The sequence below is a fragment of the Tiliqua scincoides genome, chromosome 5 (assembly GCF_035046505.1).
Source record: "Tiliqua scincoides isolate rTilSci1 chromosome 5, rTilSci1.hap2, whole genome shotgun sequence".
NCBI classification, from domain to species: Eukaryota; Metazoa; Chordata; class Lepidosauria; order Squamata; family Scincidae; genus Tiliqua; species Tiliqua scincoides.
The window spans coordinates 110,195,518-110,222,494 of NC_089825.1; the positions used below are offsets into that span (position 1 = coordinate 110,195,518).

The 26,977-nt window shown below is 49.7% G+C and overlaps 1 protein-coding gene and 1 pseudogene across 1 annotated transcript; both read left to right on the top strand.

Moving 5' to 3' along the window:
* The first annotated feature begins 5,749 nt into the window (after positions 1–5,749).
* Positions 5,750–6,788, top strand: LOC136653130 (olfactory receptor 5A1-like; annotated as a pseudogene).
* Positions 6,789–21,043: 14,255 nt separating this feature from the next.
* On the top strand, positions 21,044–26,976 carry LOC136653131 (olfactory receptor 5AR1-like; the record flags this gene model as incomplete). Its single annotated transcript, XM_066630051.1, has 3 exons — positions 21,044–21,069; positions 23,950–24,878; positions 26,882–26,976. Coding segments are annotated over 3 exons (1,050 nt in total), but the record flags the coding sequence as incomplete, so codon positions are not given.
* Position 26,977: the final 1 nt, after the last annotated feature.

Consider the following 26,977-nt stretch of genomic DNA (forward strand, 5'->3'; position numbering starts at 1 on the left):
GGGGGCAAGGCAGCTGGACTTCAGACCAGCCGCCAACGTGTCACTGGCCTGACCGTCCAGGTAAGGGGTTTGCCTGCCTGCCTCCTGGAGCCGGTCAGGCATCATGTGAGCGGTTCAGGCTCGCCCCTCACCTTGCTGCCTTGGATGGACACCAAGCCAGATACCTACCTACCCCGCCCCGCACGTATCCTGCCACAGGGGAGGACAGCCTAGCGCTTGTCCTCCCCGCTCCCCACAAGGAGAAAATCTTTCAAGCCCTGTTGCAGATCAGCCAAAAACAGATCATTATTGGTGGGGGATAAATGCACCCCCTCGCTGTGGAACAGGGCAGGCTGCCTGAACCCGATGGCCGGGTGCTGAATCATGGCCCTGCCCTGCTCAACTACTACCCTCCCCAGGTAAGCGTTTACCCTCTTTCTGGTTACATCAATTCTACGAACACTCCGAGCCCCACGCCAAACGCGGCGGGGAAGGAGGTTGGACCAGAGGATAACAATCCCCGGGAACCACGATCTGAGCAATGAGAACTCCCTACAGGCCTGGAGCCTCAAGGACATTGATATCCTCTGGCCCAGGTCGTTCTCCCCTAAATGTACCACGATTACCTGGGCCGGGGGGTGCAATTGCAAATAGTCAAACAACACAGGCAGGAACTGTCCCCAGCACATGCCCCGTCTAGCAGCCCAGGTGACATTGGCCAGGCTGCCCAGCCCCAGCTGGGAACCAAAGCTGCCTGCCAGCGCTCTCTTCCTTGCCCAAAAGATAATTGAATGACCGCAGATCAAGACCCTCACCGGACTCAACCAGGGCGGACCTGTAACAGAAAAGGGGAAAATAAGTGACAAGCCAATTGGAACAAGATGCCCAATGGCAACCAAACAGGGACTCCACCAGGACCATCCCTCCGAACAATCACCAAGGCTGGCAGCGCCAGTCAACACGCCCTCCTAACCACTAGGGGAGCCCGAAACTTGCACTCCTACCCCACAACCGGTGGACTTCAACGAACATAATATCTGAAGGCGGCTGAGCGCTAACGACCAATTCTTTGTATAGCTCCAGCCTGGAAACCCAGTCTGGCAGCCGCAGACGCGGCACCGATCCAAAAAGAATGGTGGCCAAACTGCTGCGGTGCCACTCCAAGCCTGCACAAGGCAGCGCCAAAGACAGCCCAAAACTGATACACCGTCAGAGGAGAAACGTCCTGGTGATGGAAGAATGGCCCCTCTCCTCGAGGAGCCACATGGCGGTATTCCACCACCGCCTGAACTGGGCAAATCTCCACACAGGCTGCCTTTTTCAGGTGGACCCACTGGCCCTTTCCCCTCTGATCCGTTTTAGAGTACCTTAAAAACAGAGAGACACAGTTAACTCCCAACGGACAATCGCCCCAACATAAAGCCCTGTCCCCCGGTGAGGTTTTAGAAGCAGACAGCACCTCACTGGGATGGAAGGCCCCAAAAAACAAAACCAGGCAACAAGCCTTAAATAACACGGTTTCATATAGCGAGGCACAGTGCAGACTAAAATTGGCACATAAGCCCCACAGAAGGTCCGGAGTGACTGGACGCCTGGCGTCCCGGGCAACAGGGAGACTCCTCCTGATCCCTTCCAGCATCTGCTGGACCCGAAAATCTGATGTGCTATCACTCCAGTCGAGGGACTTGGCCAGAAAAGACAGCGCCGCCAGATAAACGGAAATGGAGCGTGCAGATAACTTCCTACCCCTGAGGGCGATTACAAAATGCATCAGATGAGGCACAGGAACAGGCCAAGTGTCTGCCAGACCGCTCTGCCTGCGAAAAACTCAAAACTCATGGACTTTCCTTCTGTAACTAACCCTGGTAGAAGCTGCTAAAGAGGCCCAAATCAGATTTTGGGCGGTTCCAAGCCAAGGCTCCATAGCCATAGAGGCATGGATTCTGGGTCCAATCAAGCCTCCAGAACCAGCTGCCGGAAACGCTCCTCCTGGAAACGAGAGAGAGTGTCGGCAACGCTATTCTGAACCCCCGGCACGTGCCTAGCTGAAAAAAGGACATTAAGCGATAAGCACCGGAGAACAAATGCTCTCAACAAGCACATAACCCTGGGGGACTTCGAGGTCTGTTTATTAATAATCCAGACCACAGCCTGGTTGTCGCACCAGAAGCAGACCGCAGAATTACTAAACTCAGGGCCCCAAATGTGCACGGCCACCAGAATGGGGAAAAACTCCAAGAACGTCAAATCCTTGGTCACTCCTTCTGTTACCCAAATGTCGGGCCAGCGTGCAGCGCACCAGCGACCCCTAAAATAAACTCCAAACCCATGGCCACCCGCCGCATCAGACCGTATCTCCAGCTCAGCTTCAATAAGTTGCCCTTCCCTCCAAAAGGAAACCCCATTAAACTGCTTGAGGAACCGCAACCACACAGCCACGTTGTCTCGAAGGGCAGACGTGACCCGCGTGCGGTGGGAGGGCCTGCACAGGCCCGACATCATGTCGCACATGCGCCTCAAAAAGGCCCGACCGGGCGCCACAACCCGGCAGGTAAAATCAAGGTGCCCCGCTAACACCTGCAATTCCCTCAAAGTCAACTTCCTAGCTGCTAGGGCCCGCCGAAGTAAGCCTTCCAGCTTGCGAAGCTTGGCGTCCGGGAGCCTGCTACACTGATTAACGGTATCCAAATCGATACCGAGATAAGTAAGCCAAGTGGCAGGGCCCTCAGTCTTGTCGTGCGCCAAGGGGACTCCCAACTGTCCACACAAAGACACAAAACTCGCAAGCAACATCTCGCATGTTCCAGTACCCGCCAGTCCCATAAATAAAAAGTCATCGAGATAATGAGCAGTCGAGACCACTCCCGTCTGAAACTGGACTGTCCACTCCAGAAAGATACTGAAACACTCGAAGTGAGTATATGGAACATCCCATGGGCAGTGCCCTGTCCACATAATAGGCGCCCTCAAAACGAAAACCCAAATGACAAAAATCATCTGGGTTGACGGGGAGCAAGCAAAAGGCGGATTCTATGTCCGCCTTTGCCATCAGCGCCCCGGGCCCACACGAATGCAGCCGGCCAACTGCTTGATCCAGGGAGGTATACCGAACTGAACACAGGTCATCCGGTATGCCATCGTTCACGGAGCTACCCTCCGGGAATTACAGATGATGGATTATCCTGTACTCACCTGGGGACTTCTTTGGAACCACCCCAAGAGGCGACACCCTCAGGTTATGAATAGGGGACACAAAAAGGGGCCTACCACCCTACCCGCCTCCAATTCTTTTGCAATTTTCTTTCTAACTATATGCTCCAAACCTTTAACTGAACGCAAATTCTCGGCCAACACAGGCTCAACAGGCCGCTTGGCCGGAATTTGAAAACCTACAGAAAAACCGGCCGCCAAATGTGCGGCTGCAACTCTAACCAGATAAACACTCAATCACCAACACAAACGGGGCAGCTTAATCGGTGTTGGCCCCCTTTGAATTGGGAGGAGGGTTCGAGGGAGGACCCCCTCGGCGGCTGCACCCAGGCTGTTGCCCTGCGCCCTGGACGCCTCCCCTGGCCCCCCCAGCTTCGGGCAAGAAGACACGGGGTGCTTGGCCTCACACAGGCCGCATGCATGCAGGAAAGAGCAGTTGTTCCTACCACACTTGCCCGAGGCGTTATACTCAAAGCATGTTCGCGGATTTAGAACCCACGCAGCACCGTTAGGTGCCTTGTTGGGTTCAGACTTGTTCCTGGCTATGAGGTGACCGCTATCCGAGCGATCACCCCAAGCCAGTCTGGACGGAAGAATCAGCTGCGTCCACAACTCCCATTGTGGGACGCGCCAATCTAGCGCAGGATCGTGCGAAGTGCATAAACGAAAATGCCGGTCATAAGCCAGCCAGGCTGGGCCAGTGTAGTCTCTGAAAGCCCTGTGCACAATGTCTAGATATTTAAAAAGGGCCGAGGCACGGTTGGGTACATCTGCAATATGCTAGAAGCGTAGATTACAAGACCGTTAAGCCAATTGGCCCAGTTCCTATCAATCCTCCGCCTCCATAACAACTCTTGGTCCCGCACTGGCTCGCCCACCTTCGGGACTGGCTCAGGTTCAATCTGGAGAAGGCTGAACATGCCCACATATTCACCCTTCCAGATTTTCTCCTTGACCGAGAGTGCCAAGTGACCCCCCAACGTCAAGGCAATATTTTAGGAATGGGTTAAGTCAGAATGCCAGATGTAGGGGAGAGCACCAGGACGAGGTCTCTTGTTATCTGGTGTGCTCCCTGGGGCATTTGGTGGGCCGCTGTGAGATACAGGAAGCTGGACTAGATGGGCCTATGGCCTGATCCAGTGGGGCTGTTCTTATGTTCTTATGTTAATATCGCCATAGGATACACGGGGGCGTTTAACCTGATCCCCGAAAACACCCAGGGGCACGCCAGAGGCCGCCCCAGGCAGCATCATAGTCCCCAAAGGGGGGAAAATGTTATTCCCAAACAAGCCAGGAGCCCAACCTGGGGGCGGAGGAGCATGAGTGCCCGCTGCCGCCCCAGGAACCTGGGCGAATCCGCTGACAGCTCCAGGCTGATGTGAACCCCCGAAAAAATATGGATAGGGGGCCCTTCACTGAGCCCATGGCCATCCCTGCCCGCCCAGGGCAGCGGAGGGCACCGCCGTGCCCTCCCTCTCATCCCATACCGAACCCACACTACTTCCTGCATCCAATAGTGCCTCACCTGCAGCGCTCGGAGCTGGCTGCGTGCCCCTCTGTGCTGCCTGCGTGGCACCTGTGACCTCCACTTCCGGGACACAGTCCCTCTGTGCCGATGATTCAGGTGTACCAGCGTTCCCCTGTTACTGCACACGCTTCCTGCAAGATAAAAGCTCGCTGAGGCGGGCTCCGCGTCCCTTTCTAGTGGACCTATGGAGTGGGGTCGCTACTCCAGACGCCCTACCCCCATCGCCTTTACTGTGGCCCCAGAGTGTTTTTTCCCTCTCCCTGGCCTCAAAATGCGCAAGCAGCGCTCGCCCTCCGATGAAGACCCAAGAGGGGAAGGAGGAGGAGCTGGCCATTTCGGGGCCTTACCCCCCCACTTCTGACTCTTCTTACCCATGCTGCACCTGAAACCAAATGTCACCTCTCCCAGTGCTAGATTCACAGAGGATACGAGTGCCAATGGAACAAAAATGCTAGAAGTGGGCAGAAGCCCCCGGTCCGAGGTGCTCCCTTGCCGCCTTCACCGCCCTGAAGCGGGCCCCGTCCTTCGCTCCTGGCACTCTGCAGATCCACAGAGCTCCCTCTGCGCTCTCAGCCACGCGGTCGCCGGCCGCACCCTTGCCGCACACCGCTTTCCAGCGGCGGGAAGTACCTCTCTCCTCTCCCATCGCTGCGCCCTCCAACGAGGGGTTAGAGGCTCCTCCGCCTCTCTGCTACCCACCCGGGCTCGCCCTCACCACTCCCAAGAGCGCGCCCGCGCTGGCAGGGCCGCTGAGCTCGCTCCCTTTGGGACGCGCCTGTCCCTGTTGCTGGCTGGTAGCGAACTGAGCCCAGCCCGAGCGCATGCTCAGGCAGGTGCTCCTGGCCCAACCCACCCCTGGCCGCAACAACTAATTGCGGCCAAGCCACAGCCTGGCTGCACGAGGCTGGGGGAAGGGGGCAATCCGGTGCTGGCGCCGATCTGGTGCCAACAGCTGTTATGAAATTTCCAGCATTAACAGTATAAAGTGTGATGCTGTCTCCTGCCTAGGATGTTACAGTATCTTGGCTGAAGATGGACTCCATCAATCTGAAAGGAATACAAAACCAAACAAGGGTCACAGGATTTGTCCTCAAGGGATTCTCTATTGATCCAAAGAACAAGAGTCTTCTCTTTGTTATAGGCCTGTTCGTCTACCTGTTGACTTCGGCAGGGAATCTAGTCATCATTATATTGATCAGAGTTGACCAACGCCTCAAAGCTCCCATGTACTTCCTCTTGGGGAATCTCTCTTTTGTAGAGATCTGTTACACATCTACCGCAGTTCCAAAGATGCTGTGGGACCTCTTATCAGGGGACAAATCCATCTCCTTCATAGGATGTGCTCTCCAAATGTATTTCTTTGTCACTTTGGGAGGCACAGAATGTGTACTTCTCTCAGCCATGGCTTATGACCGCTATGCAGCCATCAGTCACCCTCTGCACTATACCCTGCTCATGAGACAGCCCATCCGTGGCATTTTGCTGGCGGTTTTGTGGATTATTGGCAATATCAATTCTGTTGTCAACACAGCATTAATCTTTTCCCTAGATTTCTGCCATTCCAATGAAATTGACCATTTCTTCTGTGACATTCCACCTATTCTGCACCTTTCTTGCTCTGATGTATTTCTTGTCAAGTTGATGAACTTCACTATCTCTGTGTGTGTCATTATTGTGCCTTTCTCCCTGACTCTTCTTTCCTAACATCCTCATTGTCTCTGCAGTGCTTAAAATCCACAAGACTCGTGGTAGGATCAAGGCATTCTCTACCTGTGCTTCCCACCTCACTGTGGTGAGCATCTTCTATGGCACCATCATTTACACCTATATACGTCCTTCCTCAAACCATTCCTTGGAAGAGGATCGCCTGGTTTCTGTGTTGTATGCCATCATTACTCCCCTGCTAAACCCCTTGATCTACAGCTTTAGGAACAAGGAAGTGCAGGGGGCCTTTTGGAGACGCTTGGGGAAAACAGGTTATAAGTATGGGATCAATGTCTTGAGAAGGTCTGATGTGACACACAGTCAATTGGTAGCCCAACCATATCCTGCACTGGAACAGGAAGGTTGACTAGCCTGTGCTGTATCCAGCGCAGGGTAGGAGGTGGCTGTTGTGCAACTTGGAATAAGGTCTTATTGGTCACCTGTTGGTTTCCTTCTTCTTCTGACCTAGGTACAAAATATGTGCTCAACTCTATGTGTACTAATTGTTGAAACACTAATGCATTTGTAAAGGCCTCTGCTAAAAAAACATAATAAAGATTGATGGAAAATCTCCCAGTGATTTAGTAAGAGTTTGCAAAAGTTAGGGAGGGCCTTCAATGTTCCTCTCATCTTCACAAGTTGTTTATCTAAAGGGGCATGTCAGGAACATAACAGGGGTTAGGTTATTGGGGGAGCTGCTCCTGTCATACCCCCATGTCACGTCCATAGCGGGAGGTGGCCCCTTCCCTGGGGTTGTAGGCAAGCACGAGGGGCTTACCCAGTCCTTGAGCGATGGTCGGCGACGGATAAACAGACGGGAGGCGGGTGCAGTTGTTCGATACAAGCGGTTTAATAACGTCAACCGTTTCACATTCATGAGGCCTGTTTCTTCACAGGCCTCCGTACATTAAGCCGACTTATGGCGGCGACGTTGGGTGGTCCCTGGACCTGACCCTCCCCGTTTCTGGGTGTTCTCAGCCCCAGGCTTCAGCTCCGCATCCCTCGCACCGCGGTCGGGCTCTTGTCGGATATACCTCTACTGATCGGGGTCAGGCTGCCTGGCCTCGGGAGGGCCCCTGCTGTCTCTGTGCAGGTTCTCCAGCCAGCTGGCCCCCTCAGGGTACAGTGGTCTCTGCGACCCAGTCTCTCTGGGAGTTGCCCTCTGGGTCCAGGAGGGTCCTGGGTCAGGGAAGTCTTCCCCCCAGCCTCCTCTCTCCAGGGCGGATCCCCATCCCCTGCCTCTGTAGGCCTTGCTCTTATCCCTTAGGCAGGGAAGCTGCTTTCCCTCTTGATTGCCTTGGGTCTTACTCCCCTCAGGAGAGGAGCGACCTCTCCCTTCCCTCTCCAGGCTCCTTATGAGGCCTCTTCCCTCTTAGGCCGGCCCCACCCCTCCTAACCACGTGCTTGCCTGGTGTTCCCAGCTGGTCCTCATTCCTCCTCCCGGGTAGGTGCTTGGTAAGGGACCCCAGTCCTGCGCGTACTCGGGTTTTACTTCTGAGTAGGCCTCTACCCCAGAGGAGACCCTTGTTCCTGGGGAGCTCCCCACTGCCTGGGCTGGATCCAGGTGACAAACCCCCCCCCCCGCCAAGACCGGGGCCACGGAGTCACTAGGCCACAGATTCCAGGTGTCCTGCCGGGAAAGAAAGTCGGCATTAGCGTGCCTCCCGCCCTTCCGATACTGCACCTTAAAGGCGTACGGCTGTAAGGACATGTAACACCGTGGCAAACGGGGGTTTGTGTCCTACATCCGGTGCAGCCAGATCAGAGGGGCATGGTCTGTGATCAGGGTAAAAGGGGCACCCAGCAAGTAGTACTTGAGGGTTTGTAGGGCCCACTTGATGGCTAGGGCCTCCCGCTCGATCACAGAATAGTGGCGCTCTGCTGGGGTGAGTTTCCTGCTCAAGTACATCACAGGACGGTCATATGGGGGATCCCCCTGGGCCAGCACGGCCCCTAGGCCAACACCTGAGGCATCGGTTTGCACTATGAAGGGGCGGTCAAAGTCTGTTGCTTGCAGCACCGGCTCCGAGCACAACGCTGCCTTGATGTCCTGGAAGGCCCTTTCGTAGGACTCAGTCCACTCTATCCGCCTTCCGGGCTTCCCTCTCAGCAGATCCATGAGAGGTGCAGCCATTGAGGCGTAATTGGGGATAAAGGACCGATAGTACCCCGAAAGCCCTAGGAAGCGCTGCACTTCCCGGCGGTTCCGGGGCCTTGCTTGCCCCCATAGTACATGCACTTTGTCCATAACAGGACAGACTTGGCCCCCCCCCCACTACATGCCTCAGGTACTGGGTCTGTCTTAGCCCAATGACACACTTGGCAGGGTTCGCTGTCAGCCCTGCCTGCCTCAGCGCCTCTAAGACAGCTTCTAAATCCTTCAGGTGCTGCCCCCAATCACGGCTGAAGATAATGTCATCGATATAGGCAGCCGCGTAGGCTTGGTGGTCCTGCAGCACCTGGTCCATCAGCCGCTGGAACGTGGCCGCTGCCCCGTGCAGCCCAAAGGGCACACGTGTGAACTGAAAGAGACCTTGGGGGGCGGCAAAGGCCGTTTTTTCCCGTGAGGAGGGGGTCAAGGGGATCTGCCAGTATCCCTTGGTTAAGTCTAATTTAGACAGATACCGGGCACCCCCTAAGTGTTCTAACATTCCCGGGACGGCGGGCATGGGGTAGGCGTCAAATCTTGATATCTTGTTCACCTGCCAGAAGTCAATGCAGACCCTGGTAGACCCGTCTGGCTTGGGCACCAGGACTGGGTGGCTGCGCCAGGGGCTCCGTGAGGGTTCTATTACTTCCAGGCATCTCATCGCCTCTACCTCCTGGCGGAGGGTCTCTTCCATATGTTTTGGCCACCTCCGGGCGGGCGCTCTTACCACCCGCCCTTCCTTGGTTGCGATGCGATGGGACGCCCGGTGGGTACACCCAGGGATGGTCGAAAACATGTCCTGAAACTTGTTTTCGAGGTCCCTTACCTGTGTGACTTGGCTGGTGGTGAGATCTCCCCGCAGTCCCACAGAGTGGACGCTCCCCGCTTTGGTTCCCGAGGGCCCGAATTCTTCCTCCTCGCCAAGGAGGCATTCTTGTGCCCGCCAGGCCTTCAATAAATTCACATGGTACGTTTGTACTTCGGGGTGATGGTCTTGCCTACGCAGCTCGTAATCTACTGGACCCACCTGCCGCACCACTTCATAGGGTCCCTGCCACTGGGCCAACAGTTTAGAGTCCGTGGTGGGTAGCAGCAATAGCACCCGATCCCCCAGATGGAAGGCTCGGGGCCTGACCCGGCGGTCGTACTGGCCTTTCTATACGAGTTGGGCTTCCCTCATGTGCAGCCCTGCCCAGTCCGCCAGTTGGGTCAACCTTTCCCTCAAGTCCGCTACATACTGGATGTAGGACTTGGGTTGTCCCTGGGGCCGCTCCCAGTCCTCCCTTACTAGGTCAAGCAGGCCTTTGGGCTTGCGCCCAAATAGCAGCTCAAACAGGGAGAACCCCGTTGATGCCTGCGGTACCTCCCGGACCGCGAACAACAAGGGATCTAACAACTGGGCCCAACTGCCTGGTTGCTCGTGGACAAACCGGCGCAACATCCCCTTTAGGGTCTGGTTGAATCGTTCCACAAGTCTGTTTGTCTGAGGGTGGTACACCGAGGTTCTCAAGGGCCGCACCCGGAGGAGATGTCAACAGGCATGTGGATGCGGGAGAACCCGTGGACATTATATATCTGGACTTTCAGAAGGCGTTTGACACGGTCCCTCACCAAAGGCTACTGAAAAAACTCCACAGTCAGGGAATTAGAGGACAGGTCCTCTCGTGGATTGAGAACTGGTTGGAGGCCAGGAAGCAGAGAGTGGTTGTCAATGGGCAATTTTCACAATGGAGAGAGGTGAAAAGCGTTGTGCCCCAAGGATCTGTCCTGGGACCGGTGCTTTTCAACCTCTTCATAAATGACCTGGAGACAGGGTTGAGCAGTGAAGTGGCTAAGCTTGCAGACGACACCAAACTTTTCTGAGTGGTAAAGACCAGAAGTGATTGTGAGGAGCTCCAGAAGGATCTCTCCAGACTGGCAGAATGGGCAGCAAAATGGCAGATGCGCTTCAATGTCAGTAAGTGTAAAGTCATGCACATTGGGGCAAAAAATCAAAACTTTAGATATAGGCTGATGGGTTCTGAGCTGTCTGTGACAGATCAGGAGAGAGATCTTGGGGTGGTGGTGGACAGGTCGATGAAAGTGTCGACCCAATGTGCGGCGGCAGTGAAGAAGGCCAATTCTATGCTTGGGATCATTAGGAAGGGTATTGAGAACAAAACGGCTAATATTATAATGCCGTTGTACAAATCGATGGTAAGGCCACACCTGGAGTATTGTGTCCAGTTCTGGTCGCCGCATCTCAAAAAAGACATAGTGGAAATGGAAAAGGTGCAAAAGAGAGCGACTAAGCTGATAACGGGGCTGGGGCACCTTCCTTATGAGGAAAGGCTATGGCGTTTGGGCCTCTTCAGCCTAGAAAAGAGACGCTTGAGGGGGGACATGATTGAGACATACAAAATTATGCAGGGGATGGACAGAGTGGATAGGGAGATGCTCTTTACACTCTCACATAATACCAGAACCAGGGGACATCCACTAAAATTGAGTGTTGGGCGGGTTAGGACAGACAAAAGAAAATATTTCTTTACTCAGCGCGTGGTCGGTCTGTGGAACTCCTTGCCACAGGATGTGGTGCTGGCGTCTAGCCTGGACGCCTTTAAAAGGGGATTGGATGAGTTTCTGGAGGAAAAATCCATTATGGGGTACAAGCCATGATGTGTATGCGCAACCTCCTGATTTTAGGAATGGGTTAAGTCAGAATGCCAGATGTAGGGGAGAGCACCAGGACGAGGTCTCTTCTTATCTGGTGTGCTCCCTGGGGCATTTGGTGGGCCGCTGTGAGATACAGGAAGCTGGACTAGATGGGCCTATGGCCTGATCCAGTGGGGCTGTTCTTATGTTCTTATGTTCTTATGAGATCCCATAGCTCCCTGAACACCCGGCTCATAAAGTTGGTTCCTTGGTTGGTCACCACTTCCCCGGGGAACCCTACTCTTGAAAACACCCGCAGTAGTTCCCGGGCCACGGTCTGGGCCCCCGTCTTTCGCAGTGGGATGGCTTCCGGGTACAGGGTGGCATAGTCTACTATCACCAGGATGTGGGTAAAGCCGCCCCTGGCAGCCGGGAGTGGTCCCACCAAGTCAATCCCCACCCGTTCGAAGGGGACCCCTACTACCGGCAAAGGGATCAACCCCCCTCCAGGTGGTCCCCGTGGTTGTACCCTTTGACATTCCAGGCAGCTTGCACAATACCTGTGCACCTGGCTGTGAATGCCAGGCCAGTAGAACCGCTGCGTCAGCCTCTGAAGGGTATTTCCTGCAGCTAGGTGTCCTGATGTGGGGACGCTATGCGCTATTCTGAGCACATAGGCTCGCAAGGGCTGTGGCACTACTAGTTGGTCCACCTCCTGGTTCGATTGGGGGTCCCGGCCCACCCTGTACAGGACATCCCTTTTGAAGACGAATTTGATTCCCCCGTCTCTTGGGGAAGGGTTGGCCGCTTGGGCTAACGCAGGGCCTAGCATGGGGTCCTCCCTCTGCAACTCTTGTAAGTCTCTGTCCGGGGGTAGAGGGGCCTCAGTGGCCCCCGCCTCGCCGTCCCTCACTACTTCACCCAGCGCCCCCTCATGGGCCTCTTCCTGGGCCAGTAACGTTTTGAAGTTAGGCCAGACCCTTCCTATCACAGCTCCATAGTTGAGCTGGGGCACCACACCAACCTGCAGGAACTGGCACATCCCCCCGACCTTCATCTTGGCCCACCGCAGGCTGTAGGGTCGGACATCCCCATGGATGCACCGAATCAATAGGGTGGCGTCCAGGGGTTCGCCCCGGGCTTGTTGAACCAAGGTTTGGGTGCACCCCGAGTCCAACAAAGCCCACACGGGGTGTCCGTCCACCCAGGCCTTTACCAGTGGGCGCGTCTCCTCCCGGGCCCCCTTTACCTGGGCTGCGGACCATGCATCTGCCTGAGAACAGTCCATCACAGGGCAGTCCCTCCTTATGTGGCCCAGCTGGCCGCAGGAAAAACAAACAACGGGGTTGGCCCGGGCGTGTGCGAGGGTTGATGTGCCTTCGAGCCCTTGTTCCGGTCGATGACCGGCATATGGTGCTCGAGCCGGCAGGAGCGGTGGTGGCCCTCCGTGGTGTCGTGCCCGTCGCTCATCCCAGCTTCTGCCGCGGGCCGCAGGTGGTGTGATGGTGGATCACCAGCTGAAAGGTCTCGTGTTGGATCTGGGTTGCATGCCCTGCACTCCACTGGCGAAACTAGTACTGGTCACGGCTTCAAACGTTTCCATGAGCGTGATCGCTTTCTCCAACGTGGCGGGCTGGTTGCACAGCACCCAGTTCTGTGCTGCTTGTGGCAAGATCGAGACAAAGTGTTCGATCATTACTAGTTCTGCAACCTCCTGCGCAGACCGCATGGTCGGCTTGAGCCAGCGTAAGCCATTGCTGCGGATCCGATTCCCCGCCAATCGCACGCTGCCACTTCGGGGCAGGTCTACTTCACGTAGTCTCCGTCGATACATCTCTTCGGAGACGTTCAGGGTCCCCAGTATAGTGGACTTTACCATGGCGCAGGTGGCGGCCTCCTCGGGCGTGAGGGTGTCTACCGCCTCCTGGGTGACCCCCGTGAGGCATGGCGTTAAGATGGCAGCCCACTGTGCAGGGGGCCATGCTGCTGCCACCACAATGCGCTCAAAGGTATTGAGATACGCCTCGGGGTCGACTTCAGGGCCCATCTTCATCAGGCAGATGGGAGGAGCACGGTCCAAACCCCCCACGGGAACTGTCGGCATAGCTGAGGGAGGTCCGACCTGGGTTCTGGCCGTCGTCAGGTTGTGCAACAGGGTCTGTTGCTGGTCTGCCAGTGTGGCCAGCAGCCGCTGTTGTCCTTCCGCCAGAGTCTGTTGCTGGACCATCCACCACCGCATCCATTCGGATGGACCGGCCCCTTCGGGCTCCCCAGGGCTTGTTGGGGCACTGCCCGCATTCTCCACCATTGTCACGTCCATAGCGGGAGGTGGCCCCTTCCCTGGGGTTGTAGGCGAGTGTGAGGGGCTTACCCAGTCCTTGAGCGATGGTCGGCGACGGATAAACAGACGGGAGGCGGGTGCAGTTGTTTGATACAAGCGGTTTAATAACGTCAACCGTTTCACATTCATGAGGCCTGTTTCTTCACAGGCCTCCGTACATTAAGCTGACTTGTGGCGGCGACGTTGGGTGGTCCCTGGACCTGACCCTCTCTGTTTCTGGGCATTCTCAGCCCCAGGCTTCAGCTCCGCACCCCTCGCACCGAGGTCTGGCTCTTGTCGGATATACCTCTACTGATCGGGGTCAGGCTGCCTGGCCTCGGGAGGGCCCCTGCTGTCTCTGTGCTGGTTCTCCAGCCAGCTGGCCCCCTCAGGGTACAGTGGGCTTCAATGCCCCATCTCTGCGACCCAGTCTCTCTGGGAGTTGCCCTCTGGGTCCAGGAGGGTCCTGGGTCAGGGAAGTCTTCCCCCCAGCCTCCTCTCTCCGGGGCGGATCCCCATCCCCTGCCTCTGTAGGCCTTGCTCCTATCCCTTAGGCAGGGAAGCTGCTTTCCCTCTTGATTGCCTTGGGTCTTACTCCCCTTAGGAGAGGAGTGACCTCTCCCTTCCCTCTCCAGGCTCCTTATGAGGCCTCTTCCCTCTTGGGCCGGCCCCACCCCTTCTAACCACGTGCTTGCCTGGTGTTCCCAGCTGGTCCTCATTCCTCCTCCCAGGTAGGTGCTTGGTAAGGGACCCCAGTCCTGCGCGTATTCGGGTTTTACTTCCGAGTAGGCCTCTACCCCAGAGGAGACCCTTGTTCCTGGGGAGCTCCCCGCTGCCTGGGCTGGATCCAGGTGACACCCCGCCTGCCCCAAAATGCTCCTAATTCGCACACCCTGTTTTCCTCCCCCCACTCCCATCAAATGCTTACCTATACCAGCAGGTACAACTGAGTCTGATGATTTCCGTCTAGTGTTTCCACCTCTTGCAACAGCACTTGCAAAAATTGCCATTGTTAGCGCGCACAGCTCACCGCCATCCGCCATTTTACAGTAGCAGAAAACCTTCAGACCGCCGTAAATGGCGTGCGCTGGCCTGACACTAGTTAGGATTGAACCATGTGGTAAGGTCTGTCTGGAACAGGAGCAAGTGCAGCCAGAAGACCAACCATGGCCCACACCTGCTTATCCAGGATTAAGGTGGGGTCCAGGACCATTACCAATTTGTGTACCTGATCCTTCCTACGGAATTCAACCTCATCAAGAACCAGTTAACATAATGTCATTGTCCACAGCATAAGGAGAATTTCTATCTTGCCCATATTTCATTTTAATGTATGGTGCAGATTTGTGATTAAATGACCATCTGAGCATAAATATCATCCTCTTATGAAGAGGAAAAGCTTGCCATATGTCACGTAATTGCCACTCTATGTATATTCTGTTGCTTCAGCACCATCTCTCTGAACATTATGTGTTTCATATTTATATATGCCTGTGTTTGACTACTAGTGTGAAAGACATTCAAATCAGGAAATGCATCCAGAATGCACTTTCATTGTGCAAAGTTACAGAGCTACAATTTCCTCACTTGCTCCTTTTTTAATAGCAAGGAGTTATAAGGGAAGCACAAGAGATGGACACTTCATAATTGCCTTTTTCTTTTTTAATTAGATGTTTTCAGCTATCAGAGGGGGAATGTTAATTACCTGGTCCTGATCCAATGTATGTTATGATGACTTTGGAGTGTGGCATTTTAAGGTTGTGTTTATCATCCTGTGACTTGCAATATGTCCAAGAAAATAATTATGAATGTTCCTCTATACCTCAAATGTTGTGTATCTAGTGCTAAACTACCTCTACCGAATACTCTTTCTTGAATTCCCAAAAGGAATAAATAATGTTATCTGTAAGAATCAAAATAGTATGTAGCAATCATTTCCCTGGGCACATCACACTGGCATATTTGCCTAGCCTGGTCTGGGTACTGTATGATTAGGAACTGTGGCTTGAAGGAGCCAGAGGGAGAAGTATTGGTGAACTTGCTCCTGGCAATTTAAGAGGATTTCTCTTTTATTGAGATGCAGTCCAGGATGGAGCTTCAGAATGGCTTACTTACTGCATAAAACAAAAAGATCAATACTGAGCAGGTAAGGTTATAATTGAAATACCATGTGTGATGAACAACATCCTCATTATTTTATTACTTTATTACAACCTATGCTGGGCTTGCAATTCAGGATCTAGCTAGATCATTATAGCTTACAATTCAGGCTCCAGCCAAGATTCTATCATTATCATTATTAATTTCTGGCATTCCATCATCATTTATGACCAGATCTTTAAGCACAAGAAATGATTAAATATTTGTTGACTTCACTGTCTTCAGGAAGACATTCTGAGATGTATTGCATTAGTAAAGATGAAACAAGTGATGTCAGCAGCTAATTTCAATGAAAACTCATAAAAATTTGCATTTAGATCTGAAACCAGTTCTTTTCCTCAGTCCAACAACTAGTTCACACATGTATGTTCCCCGCTTGATGGCCGCAGCGAAGCTTGCATGTGTGAGCCATCACACCTCACAGTCACCAGTTCAAATCACACTCCACAGTTTAATCTTATATTAACAGAAATGAGTTTTAAAATATGATTGCAGCTGCATGCAAGCTCCTTTCCCATCACACTAAACTGGAGAACGTTGGGCAGTATAAGAATGTGGTGGAGCAGGTCACAAGGTCGTCGTCCCGTCCTGTCCAATCCGTCCATCCCCCCACTACATAAGTGGCAATCCAATGAGGAAACAAGAGCTTAGCACTTGGGCTGAAGAAAGGTGACTGGTAGGGGAAGTTTCAGAGGAAAACCAATGGGTAAGGAAGAGATAAGAACCCTTTTCTCACCCCAAAATTCTCCACTACAAATGGCATCATCCCAGTTGTGATTTCTTCAAAGGAGAAGCATGGGCCAGGTTTACATGTTGGAGGAAAAGGGAGAACTTGGAGTTCCCCTCTTGGACAATGCTGTGCTTGAGGCAAGTGATGCATTATTTTCCTCTGACAGATATGCCACATGCAGTTAATTATTTGTGGGGAAGAGGCTAGGAGGAGAAGAATTAGTAGCATGCTCTCAGGTTCTTATAATGAACTTACCAAATTCAGTGGAGATAGCCTCTAGCTAAAGTTCAGATACATTCATTAAAAATATATCCATCAGTAGCCATTACAAGTCCCCAAACCCATATTTCAGGCTGCAGTTCAATCCACACATTCCTGGGAGTAAGCCCCATCAACTAGAATGAGACTTACTCCTGAGTAGACTTGGGCTAACAGAGGTAGAAAACAAATCTCTGTGGGCCCAATCCAATCTAACTTTCTAGCACCAGTGCTGCCACAATGCAGCTCCGAGGTAAAGGAACAAATGTTCCCAGACCTTGAGGAGGCCTCTTTGACTGCCTCCCCATCACAGGATGCAGTGCATGCCCCATTGGCACAGCTGCACCGGCACTGAAAAATTGAATGGGATGGGGCCCAAAGTCATCTGGAATGCGTAAGCATTGTGTACTTGTTACAGTATGTATCTCTGTCAAGTTCTGGGGAGTGTAATAATTCATTTCATTTAAACGGCACCATGTAGAGTCCAATTCTATTCTTATCCCCCCCCCCACTGGTGCAGCCACGCCAAAAATGGGCACACTGTTTCCAGTAGGGGAGGACAAATCAGGAGGCTTCAGAGGCAAAAGGAGTTTAAATCCCCTGACACTTTTGTAAGCCTCCTGCACCTCAGTGGGTTTCCTCAGACTAGCAATTTCACTAGTGGAAGTTTAGGGAGAAGGAGGTGGGGAGGCTGAAGAAAAGGGGGATAGGATCCAGTGCATGCCCCCCACAGCCTCCCTGCCTCCCTTTAATACAGTATGTGGTCCTAGAACTGGAATTTTCCTTACCTTGATATATTGATGATGCAATGGTAAGAGGATTTTCTGGGACATGGCAGAGTAAGGGCTATTTGCCCCAAGGGGGGAGAGATAAAATAAGTATAAAGAATAAACACTGTTTCATCTGAATCTGTTATTCAAACAAATCTAGAATCTGTTAACTTTAAAGTTAAAAACAAATATTAGGAGATCCAATCACAACTCTCTTCCAAAAAGTGTATCTTGGGGGGAAAAAATGTTCTGTGTTATATTTAGCTTTATCTGTGCATCCAAATTTTGTCTCTGGTTGTAACACTGGAGTTACCCCTGCCCTGATACAACACTGTTACAATCAGAAGGGAAGATGATGTGCTTAAAAATACTTAATGTGCGGTGGTTGGAGAAAAGCATTTTTAGTGTCAGCAGGGAATGGAGTTCAGGTGCGGAGGTAGGCTAACCCCCCACCGAATTCCATTATAATGGAATTGGATCAGATATTCCCATAGTCCTGGGAACTGGAGTTTATGAAAGCGAATGTTTCTTCTTGAAAAGTTAAAGGTATATAAATTCTGTGAGTTTCTGAGAGTTCATTAGGAGGAAGAAGCTGGAAAGAGAGAGAGAAAGCAAAGAATGGAAGGCAGCGCAAATGCTTTCTAGGGATTGAAAAAAAAAGAACTGCTGTTGTGCTTTGACTGTTGTCATGCTTGTATTTGTGTGGCTAAACCCTCTATTCCATGTGCCACCTTTTGACAAATATTCCATTTAATATTCCCTCACAGATGGAGCCCCTACATCAGATGGTGCAGAATGGCACAGATGTTACTGAATGAATGAATGAATGAATAAACCTTCATTAGGCATAGATAGAGAAATCATAAAATCAAACATAATTAGTCCTAGTCCCGTTTATCAAAAACGGAGTTAAGATACTAAATTACTAATAAAACATTTACAGTTCAACATAAAATATCAACATTTTGACAAATTACATTAAGAAGGCTTGGAAGTCACCAAAAGTAAAAATTTAGAAATTCCCTCTAGCACATCTGGTGAGCAGTCATTTAGGAGACACTTCAGTTTTGCCTCATCCGAAAGCCCATTCATTTTGCCGAGAAGTGGAGTCATGTAAGTGTGGCGGGATCTAGTGTGCCGAGGACAATAAAAAAGAATGTGTATGATTGATTCAACGTTTCCCAAATTACAAGGGCAGAGGCGTTCTTTATATGGTATTTGCCTATATCTACCTTCTGTGACCTTGGATGGAAACACATTGAATCTTGCCAAAGAGATTGCACGACGTTCAGAGGGGTTGATCAGAATACTCAGATAAGGAGCCATTTGCCCATACTTTAGCGGAATAGAGAAATTAAGAGGGGAGCAAATTCTAGAAGCAAGTTCAAAGAGGTTTTGTGCCTCAATGTCTAGCATTCTTTGCTTTACCCTTTGATAAACTTCAGGGAATGGATAGAAACTTAAAAAATCCAATGAAAAACCAATTGATTCGATTTTTGATTTAATTTGGCTATACCATTTAGAAGAACCAGACTCAGATAGCATTCTGGATAGGAGACTGCCTGGTTTCACGTTATAATGTAATAGGAGCCAATAGCATATGGTTAAAAGCCATGCTCTTGATACTAAGAGCGATTGTCCGGTCTCCAAACATAATGCAGAGTATGGTACAGATTTAGGTAAACCCAGGATAGCCCTCAAAAATTTTGCTTGGATACTCTCAAGGGTGTGATTTATAGAGCTAATCCAGATAGGGCACCCGTACAGGAGCTGTGCCGATACCTTGGCGTTAAATACCTTGAGAGCAGCTGGTATATAACGATTGCCCTGACTAAAAAAGAATCGATTGGTGCTCTGCAAAGTGACATGGGCCAAGTTGGTAACCAATTTTTGATGAGTACCCCAGCAAAGATTGTAATGGAAGTGAATTCCAAGGTATTTAAAGCTTTTGACCTGTTCCAGTTTCTCCCCTCCGATAGACCAAGTACCTGGGCTCCATGATTTTGAAAAGACCATAACTTTGGTTTTCTGAGAGTTCAGTTCAAGTTTGTTACATTTCAGATAGTCAGAAGTTCTATTTAAAAGTCGCTTAAGTCCAATAGGTGTACAGGATACTAGCACTGCATCATCTGCATAAAGCAATGCTGGAATATGCATTGAACCTAGTTTGGAAAAATGTCCATCTATCTGAAGCAAAAAGGGGGTAAAATCGTGCAGAAAAAGATTAAAAAGAGTGGGTGCTAAAATGCACCCCTGTTTCACTCCCCTTTCGACCTGAATTTTGGGGGTCAATTTCCCCGAAGATGTAATTTTAATTTGGCAGGTGGTGCCTGTATAAAGCTTCTGAATAAGAGTTAGAAGTCTAGGGTCTATATTGAGTTTAACTAGTTTGTCCCATAGCAGCGATCTATTAACGGAGTCAAAGGCTCCTTTAAGATCCAGAAAAGCAACATATAATTTTTGATTTTTTAGCCTTGTGTACTTGTCAATCAGATGAGCTAAAACAGCACAGTGATCAATTGGTGAAGATCCTTTTCGAAATCCTATCTGATCCCACCCTGGAAGGCCCAGATCTTCCATCCAGGATAGCAGCTTGTTTAAAAGATGTTTTGCATAAAGTTTTCCCCCCACTGATAAAAGGCTTATAGGTCTAAAATTGGAGGGATCACGATGGTCGCCTTTTTTGTAAATAGGCACTATAGTAGCATTTGTCCATTCAGCTGGTATTATACCTGTTTGGTCCACCACTGTGAATAATGAGGATAGAATAGGGGCCCACCATTCGGGGTCCACTTTCAGGATCTCTGACAATACCAAATCTGGCCCAGGAGCTTTCCCTTGTTTACTTTGAGAGACTAGCTCTATAATTTCTTCAGTGGATACAGGAGGCCATGGGGTGGTTGCTGAAGGATTTAAAGTAAAAGATGCTAAGCCACTTTCACCCTCTTGGCAATATAAGGTGGAGAAAAAGCGGCACCACTCTTGTGGGGAGATGACCATCTGAGAGCGAGGTGCAGTTTTCTGAGCAGAATTGGTGATTATACCCCAAAATTGCTTAGAATTTTTATGTTCTATGGCGGCTAGTAGTTTATACCACAAGCGGGAAGCATAATTATGTCGCTTTTCTTGGATCAGTTGTTTCAGCTGCTTCTTTAGAATAAAATATGTATCGGGAATTTGAATAGCCCCTGAATAGCAGTATTGCTGGTAAACGGATCTAATCTGATTTTTGAGATCCATACAATCCCTATCAAACCAAGGGGATATTGTTTGGGATCCCTCCCCTATACCACCTTTAGCAGAGGGTATACTAGTGTAGGAGACTAAAGTGGATGAAACCCTAGAGATTAATAACTCATATATCTTAATTAGTTCTATCGGATCTGACTCATCTAAAAGTTGGATTCTATAGCTCTTGTACGGCTCCGTGTAGAGCAGTTTGCTCATTTTCTGATTAATTGTAGTATTCCACATGATTTTAGGCCTAATTTCATATTCATTTTCAAGCTCTACATCAGGGGTGGAGTACTGGAAAGAACCTAAATCTAGCTTGAGTATTAAAGGAAAATGGTCACTCATTCCTAGATCATCAACCAAAAAAATCAATAACATTGACCTTGAGGTGAAGTGGAACCAAGAAATAATCTATAACACTGGAACCAATGGCTGAAGCATAAGTGAATTCACCTGAATTGGGGAAATCTACAAGGCCATTTAACCATATCGTATTAAAATTGACACAGAATCTGGCCAAATAGAGGCCAGCTGCATTTGTTTTATTATCTTTGGAAAATCTTTCTAAAGAAAATAAATCAAGGAGAGATGAATCAGGATCTAAGTTTGCGGCAGTACTGAGCAACGGCTCTGAATTTCCAACCCTGGCGTTGAAATCGTCACCGATAAGACAATGGCATGAAGGAAATTCCATGTCTAACTCTGTGACAATTTTACAGAAGGTGCTCCAATTCTGGGATAATAATTGGTTGTTCAAGCCAGGAGGAAGATAAACATTTACAATTATTAACTGAAGATTGTTAAGAATAAGCTTGACTGCATGACATAATTTGCTAGTTGTCTTGGTGACCACCAGTTCTGAATTTAGCTGGGAAGAGACAAAAATTGTCATCCCCACTTGCAAACGCCCCTTGGAGCTTATTCTATAAGCTAGAATGTTGTAGGTATTAAAACCTTGAAGGTGTAAAGGAATTTGAGACCAGGTTTCCTGCAAAAGGATTACGTGAAAATCACATAAATATCTCTGGAAAGTCTCATCATTAACCTTGCTATGCCATCCCACAATATTCCAAGAAAGAAGTTTTAAATATGTCCTTGATGTGAGATCAGGTGTTGCAGATGTAAGTCAATCTGATGGGAGAGCTTGAATGTCTTCCTCTCCACGTCCCAAAGAAATAAGCTTCTGTGTTTTAGACGGTTGAACAGCAGATGGTCGGTGGGGAACGTTAGAGTTCGACTGAGCAGTCCTTGTTCCAATAGCAGTTGAGGTCATGGTCATCTGTCCATCCATAGAGTCTTTAAGTTGGACTCTAATCTTATCCAAATTATCAATAACTTTGGCTTGCTCTCCAGCAGACAAATTTTTAAAGGCCTCCAAAACCTCTGAGGAAAGAGATCCCTCCTCAGCCTCCAGTTGGAACAAAAGTTCTCTAAAATCTAGGTCTTCTTCACCAGTATTGTCTTGGGTGCGTATAGTTTCCAGTCTCATATTACTTCCATTGACCACGCTGGATTTCTGGAGAGCAGCGCTAACGCCAGATGATTGTAAATAAGCTGTTGGTTGTTCTATGTTGGGTGCCTTACCAGCAGTGTTTATTGGCTCCCCAAAGAGTTCAGCAGGAGGGGATGTTTGTTCAACTGTTTCTCCTCCACCTTCTTGTGTAGAGGCCAGTAGAAGTACCAAGTCCTGAGAGTCATCCAGCTCTGCCAATTCTCTCTCAGAGGGGGGAGCTGTATCCATGTCCTCCACATGGCAAACCTGACTTGAATGGACCATAGCCTCTACTGCCACTGTGGGAAGTACCCTAGGCGTTCTGGGCGTTAGCCTTGCCAAGGATTCCTCGAGGGAGGCTGTCATCTCTTCCAATTCATTTATGGCTGTATTCAGAGGGTTTTCCAAAATATCTTGTGGATTTTTAGCACTGCTCCTCTGTGAATCATTAGCAGCACAAGTCCAGGGCAGATTTTTCAAAGTATTTTGAGAGTTAACTACATAGCTCTCCAGCGGGTCATTAGCAGCAGCAGTCGTAGGCTCCACGCCAAGCCTCTCAAACCTTGACCTTGGAATGATAACAGCTGGAGGAGCTGCAGATAAGTGTTTAGAAGGCAGCATTGGTGGCCGGCTTATATCTGTAAAAACTCTCATTGCTCTTATTTCATAGGAGTTCAGAAAACCCTGCATTCTGAAAAGCATCAGGGGGATGGTCGGGCTTGCAAATTCCAGCCTCAATTTTGTTCTATCTGGAGGGGCAGCCAATCGCTGGTAATATTTTAAATCAATACATCTGGGTTCCGATCTAAGTAATCTAGCCAGCGAATCCACAATTTTAAATTTATTTAGCCATTTACCAACATTATACACATTCTTTTTGAGTTCAAGGGTCACCTGTTTCACTAGAAGATGCTGAGATACAGATGGATTCTCTATCTTCTCCATGTTCTCCTTTCTCTTCCCCCACTCTTAGGCTTGGGAGTTAAGCTTTTTTGCCTTTTATGCCTCTCGGGTTTAGGAGTGAAGCTTTTATGCCTCCCATGTGTCTGCTGTTGCGGTGGCTGGGGGTCAACAAAATGTTTACAAAACAATTCTCGGAGGGAGTTAACTGACTCCTGGAGGGTGCTAACACGGGAGGCTATACATTTTATTTCTTGAAAGAAAATCAAGGCGGTCCTCCCTGATATCACACACTGCTCCGCCATAAGAGGCAACAAGGGACTGTTAGGTGGAAACATACCCTCCTTACCCTCCTTTGAGTTCTGAAGTTTGTCCGCGTCAGTGTTATCTTCCAGGAGGCAGTCGGTAAGAATAGTATTTTCCTTTGTTGGAGAGGAGGGTGTAGAAGCTGTGCTGTGTCTCCCAGCTTGCAGAGATCTTTCATAAACAGGTTCAGAGGCATTCTCGCAGCACTCCCCATTTTCCTTTCCAACAGCAGAAGGTGATGATTCCAATACAGAGAATTTGTTTGTAGAAGCAGGGATGCAAGTCTCAATTGCTGTCTCAGTCCAGCCTGATAAATCCTCTAAGCAGAGATGCTTGGCAGCTTTCGTTGGAGAGCCCCGACCCGGGGAAACTCTTTGGCGTTTCTTTTTCCTCCCCATGATTCTTTATCTGTTGAATTCCCCAGCAGTCAGAATCCAATCCAAAGCAATCCAAAGCTTGTCGATTATAAAATCAAGTAAAAAATAGCAGAGCCACAAGAGGGAACCTTGTCAATAAAAGAAAATTAGGTATGCTGAGAAAGTGGACCAAAAACTGGCACACAGATGTTGTTTTAGGAGCACTCCAACAAAAGAGCTGTTAGCCAGAAGCCCTGTTACTGAATTTATACTCCTGGGGCTCTCCAGTGACCCAGACGTCCAACTCATTCTCTTTGGTCTCTTTCTCCTTTGCTACTTGATGGCCCTAGGTGGAAACACTCTCATTCTTCTCATCACCGCTTTGGACAGCAGACTGCACAACCCCATGTATTTCTTTCTGGGTAATCTCTCTGTCGTGGACATTGGGTTCACATCTTCCACTGTTCCCAAGATGCTGATAAGTTATCTCTCTCAGGACAAGCGAATCTCCCTTGCTGGTTCCTTCTCCCAAATGTATTTCTTCATCTCCTTTGGTGGCGTTGAATGCCTCCTGCTGGGTGTGATGGCATATGACCGGTATGCTGCCATTTGCCACCCACTGCACTATGGTGTATTCATGAACCCCAAAACGTGTGTGTGGCTGGCAGCATCTGCCTGGATTCTGGGCTTGGTTAACTCTGGTGTGCACTCTGGCATGATGTCCCTTTTGTCTTTCTGCCGGGACAATGTCTTCCGACACTTCTTTTGTGACGTCCCACCCCTGTTTCAGCTCTCCTGTTCTGACACTCAGGCCAATCAAATTGCGACCTTTGTGGTGGGTGGAGGTGTGATCATGTGTTCATTTCTGGTTACTCGGGTGTCGTACGTCTATATAGTTTCGGCCATTGTCAGGATCTGCACCAAGGAAGGGCGTCTCAAGGCCTTTTCTACCTGTGCTTCTCACCTGACTGTGGTCAACATCTACTTTGGCACCATCATCTTCACATACATCCGTCCCAACTCCACATACTCCCAGGAGCAGGATCGGATTTTGTCTGTGCTATACGGGATTCTCACACCAATGCTTAATCCAATCATCTATAGCTTGAGAAACAAGGATGTGCAAGGGGCACTCCGGAAAGCCATGGGTAGGGCATAAAACTACATTCACAGAATCCAAATGATTGTGGGTTTTCTGCTTCAATATTGTGAAGCCAAGACTCCGTTCTCTATATTAGCTATATTAAATATGCTTCTGCCTGCCTTGCGGAACTTTCAGTTTTCACTCTTGGAGCAGAGGATGTTTGTGATACAATCCACTTTTGAAAGTGTCCCACATTTCAGAAATAAATCACAAAGTGGTTTGGAATGAAATTGCTGTTTGAGAAAAAGATGTCCAAATCAGGACGTTTCCTCGGTCCCCTTCCTCAACCAAGTCCCTTGTGCTTATTGAATTTGTGAGCTCCTCAGAGCAAGGACTTCTCTTCTAATGTAAAGTACCATGCACATTGATGGTGCTATATTTTTATTATTAATAATAATAATTACATCCCACTGGGTGCAAGAAGTTATCAATTTCTCTGGAGTACAGACACTGTCTTTAATTTTGAATCTACAGAGGGTGGAATGGTTAAGACCTGTCTGATTTACACTCAGCACAGGTTCTTCTCCTGGAATTTATAGCTGAATCCAGTGACCTTGATGTAGGTAAGAACGTAAAAACAGCCCCACTGGATCAGGCCATAGGCCCATCTAGTCCAGCTTCCTGTATCTCACAGCAGCCCACCACATGCCCCAGGGAGCACACCAGATAACAAGAGAACTGCATCCTGGTGCCCTCCCTTGCATCTGACATTCTGACATAGCCCATTTCTAAAATCAGGAGGTTGTACATGCACATCATGGCTTGTAACCTGTAATGGATTTTTCCTCCAGAAACTTGTCTTTTAAAGGCATCCAGGCCAGTCGCCATCACCACATCCTGTGGCAAGGAGTTCCACAGACCAACCACATGCCGAGTAAAGAAATATTTTCTTTTGTCTGTTCTGACTCTCCCAACACTCAATTTTAGCGGATGTCCCCTGGTTCTGGTGTTATATGAGAGTGTAAAGAGCATCTCTCTATCCACTCTGTCCATCCCTTGCATCATTTTGAATGTCTCAATCATGTCCCCCATCAGACGTCTCTTTTCTAGGCTGAAGAGACCCAAACGCCATAGCCTTTCCTCATAAGGAAGGTGCCCCAGCCCCGTAATCATCTTAGTTGCTCTCTTTTGCACCTTTTCCATTTCCACTATGTCTTTTTGAGATGCGGTGACCAGAACTGGACACAATACTCCAGGTGTGGCTTTACCATAGATTTGTACAACGGCATTATAATATGAGCCGTTTTGTTCTCAATACCTTTTCTAATGATCCCAAGCATAGCATTGGCCTTCTTCACTGCCACCGCACATTGAGTTGACACTTTCATCGACCTGTCCACCACCACCCCAAGATCTCTCTCCTGATCTGTCACAGACAGCTCAGAACCCATCAGCCTATATGTGAAGTTTTGATTTTTTGCCCCAATGTGCATGACTTTACACTTTCTGACAATAATACACTAACTGACAATAATACTTACTGGTAATGCTGAATCTTGCCATTTCTAAGCTGCAGCTCTTGAATGGGAAGAGGACATTGTGGTTTAGAATGCTGGTTTGCCAGACATGGGGCAGGAATTGTCTTAATGGGATGGAGGGCAGTAGAATTAGAGCTGTGATAGAATTGCCAAATTTCAGACTGAAAGTAACAATGATAAAAATATGGCATTTCTTTTTTTAATGCACTCTGTGGAAATATTCAACATTTAAAAATTGTGTTCAGCCTCATTGTTTCCTCTGGCTTTCACTGCTCAGTCACTCTCTTCTTTGGCCTAACTACATGATTCACACAGGCGATCTTACCCAGTCAGGGATCACATTTGTATGGGACAATGCTGCAGTACTACATAGTAAATCACAGCTGTGAATGCAATTGGAGTGAAGCAAGCAGACTTGCTGCCTGAAACCTTGCAAATCTGTCTTGTCAGCATTGGCATTGACACCCGCCTCTAGTTTACATGCCAGCTGAAACTCCACCCAATTTTGTCCCCCCTTTCTTGCTTGCAGGTGTGTTAGCAGGTGCATACCCTCCTGCCACCACTAACTCCTTCTTGTCCACCTGGCTGCTTTTGCTGAAAGGGGAGGAGAGCGCAGTGCAGTGAT